Source organism: Uloborus diversus, chromosome 1, assembly GCF_026930045.1.
Source record: "Uloborus diversus isolate 005 chromosome 1, Udiv.v.3.1, whole genome shotgun sequence".
Classification (NCBI taxonomy): Eukaryota; Metazoa; Arthropoda; class Arachnida; order Araneae; family Uloboridae; genus Uloborus; species Uloborus diversus.
The window spans coordinates 65,484,246-65,496,938 of NC_072731.1; the positions used below are offsets into that span (position 1 = coordinate 65,484,246).

Genomic DNA, 12,693 nt, shown 5'->3' on the forward strand with positions numbered 1-12,693 from the left:
GAGTATAATTTCACAAATTATTATTCAAGATATTTGTCGCAAGAACCAAAATGGGGAACAGCAAATTTCTTGCGCCTGCCTCGTATGCTCAGCCTTGTGTACTATAGGCATGCCGAAATAGCAATCAATTACGGATCCACATTAAGAAGAAAAATACTAATGTATGTGTTAAAGTCACTTGTTTTCAGTGTAAAAGATTGTGCTTTTGAATAGCATGTTTAGACACAACAAGTCAATAATTTTATCCTTAACATTCTCAGCGAGACAAATTGTTTTAATGCGCAGTATTATTTCACTGCTGCCATCCTCATATAACTAATAGCCGATGATTGAGTAACATGCGTGCTTCAACAATGAAACTCGTGACACAGCATGATAATTTGATAATATGTTTTAGTAATGTTTAACATGCAGGGAAAAGCTTTATTGTGACCAGGCTGAACTGCATCTGGCAACTTAACAGTTTTACTGGTAAGATTGTGTCATTTCAGGGGAATGAAGAAACGAAAAAATGGTCAACATTGAACACTACCTACTGGAGTTTAGGGTTCATCCACTGGAGTTAGGGCTACAATTTCAACTATCAAAGAATCACCAAACAGGCAATGGCTTCCTTCAGCAATTTTCACCCGTCATACCTTGATGGGCGATTATCCAGTTCTCATGTAAATAATAGCTGATGATCAATCGAATAACCCTCGTGCTTCAACAACAAAACTCACACCATGGCATGATAATTTGATAATATGTTTTAGTAATGTTTAACATGCAGGGAAAGACTTGATTGAGGCAAGGCTGAACTCGATCTGGCAACTTGACAGTTTTTCTGATAAGACTGTCATTTCAGGGGAATGTTGGGGGTAGAGGGCTAGAGTTAAAATTTCAACTATCAAAATATCACCAAACAGGCAATTGCTTTGTTCAAATGTAGAGGAATAGAAGCAATTTTCACCCGTCATACCTTGACAGGGGGCTTTCTAGTTAGATATAATGATGAATTACTTTTTTGGTTAGAGTATTTTTTCCCTTAATTTGGAGCATTTTTGATCGGTAGAGCTCGATGCCTTTTTGACTCTGGCACCATTGTGACGGTGGGGCCCTGCTCTTGCTTATCCGTGGTGGATTATCGGCTTTTTGCCGTCTCTTGGTCTTTCGCAGTTTTATTTATTTATATTTTTACAACCTTGGTGTCCTGAATTTAGCACCCATTTTAACTTAACAAATACGAAATCTGTTTTAAGAGTTTCCTATTTCTTGCTTCCCCCTGCTTTCCACTGACCTTAAACCTTCCAAAGTCACCAAAACCTAACCAATTGAAATCCAAATTTTGAATCCACACTCCTTGTATATGTAAACGAGTGACTAGGTCAGTTTTGTTTGAAAAAAATTCCCCCTCGCATGTGTTTAGTGTAACTTGAACTGCTAGCGCAATTTTATCCTATATGTGTGCATTCCATTTGCAGCAATGACCGATTTTTTTAAGCTTTTACATAATTTTTTTGCTATTATTATTTTTAGCTATAATATAAATGTACGTGTGAGACTACTGATTTTTTTTAGCAGCTGTATATACCAGAATTGTTTTTTTCCTTTTATTATGGATTACCTGTGAAATTCACTTATCCTCAGTTGCCGTAGCACCTAAAAATTGGGAGCTTACTGTACTTTTAACCTGCAAACCTTTTATAGGTCACCACGGATTTGCACCATGGTTGTACATCATCACATACAGGAACATCTGCATCTGCTCCTCTTGCTGCTGGAATATGTGCCTTGACTCTTGAAGCTAAGCAAGTTGTTTTTCTTACTTTCTAAAACTCACATTTATAAATATTTATATTGTAATTTTTAAAACAGTTTGTTTTCTCGGCAAAATAATTTATTAGGAAGTTTTTCTTAAAGCAACTTTAGAGCTTTTAGAGAATTTTCTTAATTTAAAAAAAAAATTTTTAATATGTGTAATTTTTGTTATACTATTACTATATGAGTTTGTTCAATACAACTTCAGATTTTGTAACGTGAACTTGACGCACTTATGATATGAGTTCATTACATATGAACATTTCTAAAACCAGTTTTGGTTTAATTATTAATTTATATTAGAAGTTACATAATTTTTATCATCATTCAAATGAAAAGTAGGGGAATGTGGGGCAAAGTGAAATGGTTAAGATGTCTGAGTTTTTAAAATGAACAAATCGAAAATTTGTTTTGAAAATTACAGTACATAAAGAAAGAACATTATATTTGTGTTTCAGTGATTCTTTAAACACTCTTGCCTGGTGAATAAGATTTTTTATGTTTTCAAAATAATTTCTTGCATAGTTTCATCTTAAATGTATGTTTATATGTTTACAACTGATATTATCTCTAATTAATGAGTATGTATGAAAGTAAAAAGTTTGCATTGATAGATTTTATAAAATTTGTTTTTGTTTTATTGTATCACGGAATTAACAAATTTTGAAATTTAATTACCTTTCCTAATATTTCCCCCCTTTTATTATCCTAAGTGAGAAACATTGCACTTCACTGCTGCATTAAAACTGTGATGTATAAATATTATTATAAAATACTCATTTATGAAAAAAAAAAGCTGTATGACTAAAAAGTAGAAATTATAGCAAAACATGTTATGCTCAATCTTATTTTTTTATAAGTGTTAAGTTGAAAACTTTTAGCACTTGTAAAAGTGAAATTTCTTTAGTAAATGATTGATTCAAGAATGAAATCAAAGCATATACAAATAGCTTATCAAATGATCATAAAATTAATCCTGTAGAGTTGTTGAGATCTAACACTCATATATATCCTTTTGCTAAAAATAATACTATCCAAGTATTTTTTTTAATTTCTGCATCATCTGCTCCAGTTCAACAATTGTTTAGCATTGCTGGACATTTTTTCGCTTCTCAAAGAATGAAAAAAAAAAAAGACTTCTTTGAAGTATTAATTACACTTAAATGCATTTAATTCTTTTTTTTTTTTTAAATTTTCAATTGTTTAGTTCCATATATATGGGTCATTCTCACAAAAAGGTGACTTTTACAGTCCCTTAGTAATAAATAATAAAAACTTCAGTATATTCCTTAATATTTTTTTCATGTGTTTTAGTTAAGTTTTGAACTAATTAATTTTATGCATGACAATTAAATAAATTTAATATTTCAGTTTTATTTTTTGATAAATGTTGCTTTAAAATCCCCTCCGTGGACGTCCCTAAGTCTGTGAGACAAAGCAATTTGTAATTGGTCTCAAACTGTTTAAATTGGTTTTAAATATCTTTGATTGTATTAACTAGCTAAGAGTTCTAAGATGTTTTTGAAATAAAATTTAAAAAAAAAATTGTATTTATAAAGAAAATGACTCATAAACTTTGTCCCTGAGATTGAAGTCTCCCTCCGTGGACACTTAAAATTACTTAATAAATACATAATAGAGGGCAGCAAAAGTCAAGTCCATATAAGGTAAATGGTAGGATACTTAGCCATTTTGTTTTCTAGTGATAAACTTTAGTTCTCTTGTGCTCGTGTTGGATTGTTGTGTCTAAATCTGGTTTGGCAAAGTTCTTAGTGTATTCTCCGTGGTCATCATACAAAAGGTTAAATAAAACTGTTTTGTATTTGAAACATCATTTTTAGATAGCAAAACTAGTATATTTAATAAAAAGAAGCATACCATTTTTTTAACTTTAAAATCAAAACTCTGAAAAATTTTAAAGCTTACTTTTGTCTCCTCCGTGGACTTCCCCTCCGTGGACGTGGCATGTCCACGGAGGAGATAACGTGGTCCACGGAAGAGACAAAGCCTTGGAAAAAATCATAATAAATTTCAGTTTGCTAAACAAAATATAGGACAATTTTGTTTTGTATTTTTTATAGAAAAGAAATTAAATTCGACTCTTAAAGAAGTTCATTTTGTCAGTTTTTCTGTATATATTCTTTTAATAGTAGAAAAAAATGGTTAAAACCAAAAAGTAAAAAGTCAGACGTTCAAATCCAAAAGAGGGGGGAACAAAAGAAACTTAGCATGAGACGTGCTAGACAGAAATTAAAAAAAAAAAAATCCTCTTATGTTTGAAGAAAGTAAGAAAAAAGAGAAAGAACGTTACTACCAAAGAAAGGCTAGTGGAAAAATTAAATGTGTTCAAGAAATGAATGAACGTGAAAAAAGAAAAGAAAACTTTGGAAGGAAAAAGCAAGGAAATATCGTTAACAAAGGAAGTTGGAAGGAACTGAAGAATTAATTATAGATACACCTCCAAGCACCTCTTCTCAATTGGATAATAGTAACAGTGCCAAGGAAAACAAGAATTCTGGAATTTTGAGAGGAAAAAAAAACAATAAGAAAAAACCGTTATAAACTAAAGAAGAAGATAGAGGAATTAGAAGAGAAAAACAAAAAATTAAATACTAGACTTGAAAAATATAAAAAAAGATTCAGCAGATCTCAGAAAAGTGAAGAAAAGAAAAATGAATCACCACGAGAAAAAGTTCCAACAGAATTGAATAGTACAGATAGAAAAAGCAAATCCCATGTGTTTAGAAAATTATTGTTTGTTGAAGCTATTGGCAGACAAATACAAACTAACTTTAAAAGCCAAAAATTTCACAAAGTGAAAAAGACAATGCTACAAGTTTTTCTGGTAAAATTATGAAAAAGTATCAACTACTCAATAAGGTAAAAAAAGTAACCTCAATCAAAATGCTTAGAAATTATGGTAATAAAACTTACAAAACTGTGTCAAAAAGAGATTTCACAGAAGAAACACAGCTAAATGTTCAGAAATTTCTAGAATCTGACAAAGCAAGTCGCTTGTGCCCAGGGAAAAAAGAAACAATTACAAGAAGAAAAGAAAAAAAAAAACAAAAGCGTTATTTAAATGATACTATGTATAATTTGCATAAAATGTTTATAAAGGATTGCCCACAACATCAAACTCTTAGTTATCAAACTTTTTGTCGTCTCCGAACTTTTTGGATCTTATTTCCGAAAGTTTCCGATTGGGAGACATGTTTATGCAAAGTTCACGAAAACATAAAGCTTTTAATAGTAAAACTACATAGTCTTGTTACTATAAATGAAAAAAATATATCTCAAGTTCTTAAAGCAACATGTTGTGATCATCTGAGAGAACTTTGCCTAAATCGTAAATGTGATGCCTACAAATTAAAAGAAATTAAAATAAATGACTTTCAAGATGAACCTGTGCTACTTCCAAAATGGGTTAACAAAAAAGTTACTATGAAGATTAAAGGTGAAACAAAAATTTGTCATAGAACCATGAAAGTGGATATTGAAAGTACAAAAAAAGAACTAGTGAAATTATTTTTTTCTGGTATCATCAAATCTTTTAATCATACATCTAACATGTACCACCACTATCAGTACACCACTAAGTACACCAATATCAAATGATTTCAGATATAAAAACAAATTGGAAAAGGAATGAAATCCTAATGCATATTGATTTTTCCGAAAATTACATATGTAAGTTTCACAGAGAAATTCAGTCAGCCACTTTGGTGGTTCAAAGCCACAGGTAACTATACATACTTGTGTTGTGTATTGTCATAAAGATATTAAAGAAAGTCCAATTTCATATGGAACAATCAGTGCATGTAATAGGCATGATGCATCAGCTGTTACTGCTCATTTGCTTTCACTCAAAGATAATTTTAAGTCTCTTATACCTGATTTAAAAAAAATTCATTTTCTCAGTGATGGTCCCAGTGCTCAGTACAAAAACAAAACAATGTTTCAGTTAATAGGTGGGTATTTATCCTCTCAGTTTATTGTGGAGGAAATTCACTGGCACTATAGTGAAAGCTCTCACGGAAAAGGTGCTCCAGATGGAGTTGAAGCAGCAATAAAAAGAACAGCTGACAATTTAGTTGCCCAGAAAACAGATATCCCAGACTGTGAAACTTTAGTTTCGGTACTTCAAAAAAACTGTAAGAATGTAACAATAAAAAATGTTGAAGAAAGTTTTATAAGTGATGTAGATAAACAAATTCCAAAGCATATTTCACCGTTTCCAGGAACAATGAAAATTCATGAACTTGTATTTAAAAAAGACCAAATAAATATGGAAGCAAGATACCTCACCTGTCTAAGTTGTGGTGATCAATGTCAACATTACCATTTGGGATTAATTCATCGAGAAAGGATAAGAAGCAAACCAAAAATCAATGATTGTGTTGTTGTACAGCAGAGATGCACAACCTATAACCTGCGGGCCAGAAGCGGCCCGCGAAGCTTGTTAAATCGGCCTTTGGCAAGTTCTTCAAAAAAAAAAAAAGAAAGAAAATGATTTTTTTTTAATTAAAAAAAAATCTTTTGATTTATTAGGTTTTTTTTTTTACTCATCAATGAAACTAAGAACATACTTTCGATATTTTCTTTTCCAACTAAATTAGGTTGCACTTTATTGATTTCGTTACAAATGCTAGAATGTTGATTTTTTTTTTCTAATAAAATAGGATATTCATAAAGAGCTAGGTCCTGAGTCTTTATTTCAAAAGCCTCCACATTTTAATTTGTTAATGTTAAGTAAGAGTCACATAATAGTTCATATAGCTTTAAAACGCATGTTTACTTTCATAACAACCTTTATTGACACTTTCTTACATAAAAAATATCCTCCGTTGACTATTGTATCCCCTCCGTGGACGAGATGGGATTTAAAATATTTGAAATCTTTTTAAAAATAAAATAGAAAACTTAACCACTACTATCCTTATATATTATTTCTGTAGCCTGTTTTTGGTTTCTACGCGAGATTTTCCTCAATTCTTGATCGATTTCCTTGATTTACACCTTATTTTAAAGCTTATCGTGCAGGCTACTGACGAAAAATAGACCCACGGTCTAAAAATTGTTTTTTCGGGCAAAAAAACCTGTTTTAAAGAACCAGAATGAGGTTTTCTGTTAAATTTATAACTTTAACTTGCACTGTTACCAACAGAGCTGAATAGCTTGATTGGCAGAGCGTTCGACTGGTAACCAGAAGAATGCGTGTTCGGGGCCCACGTCCGGACAATCTGCATCAAAAAATTAGGAAAATATCGCGCATTGCATAAACAATGAATAACAAATATGAGGGAATACATGAGGTAGAAACGCTCTTAGCTGTTATGAAAACTTGATGCAACACAGAGCTAAATTGATACTCTATTGAAAGATTTTTTTTTTTTTTTTTTTTTAAAGCTTTGGCTCCGGGAAGAAAATTAAAGCATAATGTAAGCGAAAATATAAGTATCAGGTTTAAGATTTCGGACTACATTGGAATGTTTTTTGTTCAGTAAAATATAATAAATCGTATGTTGAAATATAGATTCTTCTAATAAGTTTTGACTCTTTGTACAAATAAAAAAAAATACTACCACAATTTAAAGGGTAATATATATATTTTTCTTCTTTTTGCAAAAAAACAAATAGCGTATCACATTTTTACTACATTTGAAAAGCTACGCTTAAAAAAGAACTTAGTTCAAATTATTTTGTATTTTAATCGTACTGTTAAATGATGAACACGTGCTGCCATCTAAGTTATAACGGTTCAAACAGCCTGCGATAACAAATTGTAAATATTTTAAAAAATAAAAACACTTCTCGGCAAGAAAAAAAAATTTAAAATTACCTGTGGGTTTTTTATTTTTTCGGTAGAGCGTTCGGCTATAAACTGTCTGAACTTCGGACCAGTTCGGACTGTCCGACATAATAGCAAATTTTCAGTAATATTACGCATTGCATGTACTCATAACATACAACAGATAACACACGTAATAAAATAAATGCAGTGGGAATGCTATTTGGTCTGGACAATCTGTATCAAATATTAGAGAAATATCGTGCATTACATGAACACTTAATTCAGTGAATAACAAAAATGAGGGAATAGAATAAATGAGAAGGAAACATTCCTTGCTGTTACGATAACTTGATGTGACATTGTGCTAAATTACTTCTGAATTTGAAGGGTTTTTTTTTTGTTTTTTTTTAAAGCTTTGGCTCTGATAAGAAAATTAAAGCATAATGTAATCGAAAATATAAGTAACAGGTTTAAGATTTCAGACTACAATAGAATTGTTTTTTGTTGAGAAAAAAAAAAAAATCGTACATTAAAATATGTATTCTTCTAATGAGTTTTTGAATCTTTGTACAAATAAAAAAATTACTAACTCAATTTGAAGGGTAAAATATATATTTTTTCTTTCTTTTGCAAGAAAAAAAATAGCTTATCACATTTTTCCTACATTCGAAAAGCTACGCTTAAAAAAGAGCATAGTTCAATTTATTTTGTATTTTAACCGTGCTGTTAAATGATGAACACGTGCTGCCATCTAAGTCATAACGATTCAAGCAGCCTGCGGTAATAAATTGTTAAAATTTTCAAAAATAAAAACATTTCTCTTCAATATCTTATCTTTTATATATTATTTCCCTGTCATTTTAAAACTTATCAGGCTGGCTAATGACGAAAAATAGACTTACGGTCGAAAAATCAAGTTTTTGGAAACGCCCCTTGCTGTTTCAAAACCTCGATGCAGCCTGTAGTTCTTATGCATTTTTTTAAGCAAAATTCTAATACAGTTTTCCAATTTTTTACGTCGCTTTCGGCAAAAAAAAAAAAAAAACAGCCAGTGTGTGTGTGTGTGTGTTCATATTTTAATGATTAAAAGCACTGGACTTAGTTGTTCGGTTAAATTGATAAGTTTTTCGGTAGAGCGTTCAGCTATAAACTATCTGAACTTCAGGCAAGCTTGGGCTGTCCGACACAATATCAAATTTACATTAGTATTACGCATTACATGTACTCATATCATGCACACGTAATAAAATAAATGCAGTGGGAATGCTACTTGGTGTTTCGACACCTTTATGCAGGCTACAGTTATTATTCGGATAAGTTGATTGTTAATCGAATGGTGTTCTACCTTAATTTTTTAGCTTTGACTACATCCAGACCACTCAGCATAATGTAAGCATAAAAACGTATTAGATTTACCTCAAGGAAATCCTTTTTGTGCAGAAAAACATTTTCATTGTATGCTGAAATGTAAATGTTTCTAATAGCAGTGTTCGACCTTTTGTGCAAATGAAAAAATACTACGCCAAATTAAAACTACGAGTTTCACCCAGTAAACCTTTAATTTTTTATTCGCGCGATACGATATAAAGCATTAAAATTATTATCAACTTCATTAGTAAGAAATCATTTTCTACTCCTCTGCTTTCTGCTGAAAAAAAAAAAAATTGTCTACGTTCGGAAAATTACACTTAAAAACGAACTCAGTTCAACTGGTTTTGGTTTTGAATTTTAAGTGTTCTATTAAAAGAGAAACATGTGCAGACATTTAAGCCCTTTTCGGCTAAAGCAACCTTCTATGTGAAATAGTTCAATATTCAAAGATAAAAACACTTATTTTCAATCTAATTTATTACTTCTCTAGAATATTTGTTTCAATCGCTACGTAAAATCTTCGTTATTCTTTAATCAAATTCCATGCTTTACGAATAATTTTAAATGGTATCATGCTGGTTAATGACAAAACATAGAAGCATGATCTTATTATTTTTTTTTCGGCAAAAAGCTTTTTTGCTGTTTTTTACTACGCATTCCTTCAATGAATAGTTTTCGAAAAGGAAGGCGCAATTGCTAGGTTTGTTGGGCTGTTAATCAGAATGGTGCCAATTCGAATCCGTGTCAATAAATATCTCTTTAATGTTTCTTTTTTTCCAGTCAGATGCTCACATGGGCAGGACTGTATTTGCCACAACCTGTTTTTTCACGTGCACAATTATTACTTTTTAACGAGTCACTACTCAGCCACACTTTTAACGATATTTATGTTTGCATTGAAAATACGTACATCCAAAAGGTGAGCGATGATCAAATTATCACAACGTTGTATTTAACGAGGTTTTGTTACTAATGTCTTCAAATTACATGCCTTCTCTTGTGCGCTTACTTCTTTCGGTTCTTCTTCATAATGTTCTTCCTTTGAAATTTTTAAAGAGCGAAATGCCTTATAAAACGATTCGAAGCACGGTGCGGAGTTCCGCAGGGGTCGACTAGTAGGGACATAATGTATAAACAAACAAAAACATTTATGCAATTTTTATTATTTGTTTACTTAGTTTTGTTAAAAGATTTTTTTTGGTCTATTTGTACCTTTTCTGTGAGAATGACCCATATATTTTTTTTTTTTTTTTGCACTTTCTGCATATTTTATTACATTGCAGTTTTTCTGCATAAAGAACCAGACAAGGTTCTTTTTTTTTAAATAGCTGCATATTAAATTGACTGATAATATACTAAATAATTGAGAATACCACACAAATGCGAAACATATCGCACAATTTTCACAAATTAGAATCTCTAAAATGTTGAGCAGTTTAGCAGTAAGTTATCACCCTTAAACCAGGGCTAAGACAGAACTACTGCAATGGCAAAATAATAATGAACAGCTGAGCTGAGTCAAAAACAATATGCACTGTGTGTACATTTGAATAAGAGTGTGCCTATACCTGTACAGTCATTGTAGCATTGTTTAATGTAAGCAATTTGAATTTTCTAGATTTTTTTTATCTTTCATATATTGTTCTTTTCCTGCATTAGTGTAATAATACAAAATAAATAATCTTTAAGTTAATACTACACGGTAGTTGCAATTATCTCTTTAATATTAAGTCAAAAATCATAATTTTTAACTATCGCGTTTTGATGCAAATGAGCGATGCATATACATTATAATATAAGTCTGTAATCATAATCAAAATCGGCATATTATAATCATAATTGATTATATTTTCTACATAATCGGATAATTGCTGTAATCGTAATTACGCTTTGCCAGAGGATTATAATCGTAATCATAATTGTAATCCCCCTTTTTTGTGCTTGTAAGCATAATCGTAATCGATTACATTCCCATGTAATTGACTCTAAGCCTGTACTTGACTAATAGTACAATTTATTTAAAATATAAATACGCTCAATATTGACTAAATTTTTACTGCATTGAATACTAAGAAGTCTCAATTAATATTTAAAATGTTAACAACAAAAAGTATCATATTTTAAAAAATACCTGTGTTACCAAACGCTTTAGTCTTTGGTGGTATTTTTCCCTGACTGGTATAGAGCGCATATGGTACTACATTGTTCAAATAGTACAAGATAGGTGCAGCTAAAAGCAGAGTAAATATTTCACCTTTTCACTTTGCCCTGCTATTTCACTTTGTCCCATGTTCCCCTACTAATGTTAGTAGGGTAACATGCATTATTAGCTATAGTGCATACTATGCTACTATTTACTATAGTGCATACTATAGCTATGCATTATTAGCTATAGCCCATACTATGCTACTATTTACTATAGTGCATACTATAGATATGCATTATTAGCTATAGTGCATACTAAGTGAGTAAAAATATTTGCATCTGATTTTTATACTATTAACAAATGCATCAGAGATTGCTCAGACTGCCGATTTACAGTTATCTATTAATGGTTATAAAAGTAATGGTTTTTTGATAACTATAATAATGCATCACAAATGATGTATGTTTCAGAAATAATGCAGCTTTTTAAAGTACTAAGTTCAATTTATTTCCTTTATTTTGTCGGCTGTTTGAATAACTGTTGTAGCTGTGACACTTATGTCTGAGCCTTGCTCTGATTGACTTGTTTTTCTTGTTTCAATATGGTTTACTTTTTAGTAATAAAGCCTCATTTTAAAATTTTAGCCCAACTTTAACGTGGAGAGATATGCAGCATATTGTTGTGAGAACAGCAAAACCAGATAATTTATATGCTCGTGATTGGATCACAAATGGCGTTGGAAGAAACGGTAATGCATTAAAACATAAATAAATAAATAAATAAAAATTAATACTTGATTTTAATTTTATAGGAAAATGTTTGTGGTAAACTTAGAGAATAATATGTTTTTGGAAAATTAAAATTAGTTATCCCTGCGATTTCTTCGTAAGAATGGATGATTTCAATCTTAAAATTCTTCATCTCAAGGGACTGCTGATGTTTTTTACTGCAATACAGTTGATTTTTACAACATTCGAACTCGAAAAAAAAAACCATATGCACAGTTTCAAACTGCTGCAAGTCGAGAGTATATTTACTGCGATGCTGGCCAGCTCTGGTGACAAGTCATTGCCACTATTACGCTGGTGATCCCATAGAACATTTTGTCTCCTTAGCTTGGATATCCAGCTACAGCTGTGGTCTTTCTGTTTTCCTGCTACTTCCCCAATCCAGTTTTAAAATCCATCTGCTTTATGTTACTTTTTATTGTTTCTCATGTCAAAGGTTGAAATCTGTTGCTTTCAGAACTTATGTACATGTCCCTCCATTTTTGAAGTGGAGGGAGGGGCTTACAAACAAATCTTGTTTCGATATTGCTTGCCAGAAATTCCAACAATAAACTTTTTTTAGATGTTTTCATTATTTTACTGGAAATATAAAGTTTGACTGTATTGTATTACCTGATCCCTTTTTGGAATGACTCTTAGAAAAAACAGGAAAAAATTGATTGTGAAATGGTCTGTGACGCAAAAAAGGTGGCACCCTCTGATCTAAAACTATTAAAGTCCAATCACTTCTTGCACTTTTACTTTCTTCTATATCTAATATATAGAAGAAAGTATTGGATTCGTGCAAATTTTCG

The 12,693-nt window shown here is 31.1% G+C and overlaps 1 protein-coding gene across 1 annotated transcript in view; it reads left to right on the forward strand.

Annotated features, from left to right (window-relative positions):
- LOC129230130 (furin-like protease 1, isoforms 1/1-X/2) overlaps positions 1 to 12,693 on the forward strand; it is a 67,558-nt gene that overhangs the window by 21,597 nt on the left and 33,268 nt on the right. Inside the window, exons 9-10 of the mRNA XM_054864537.1 lie at positions 1,690 to 1,790; positions 11,756 to 11,859. Coding sequence (XP_054720512.1) covers positions 1,690 to 1,790; positions 11,756 to 11,859 — 205 coding nt within the window. The remainder of the gene's footprint in view (positions 1 to 1,689; positions 1,791 to 11,755; positions 11,860 to 12,693) is intronic.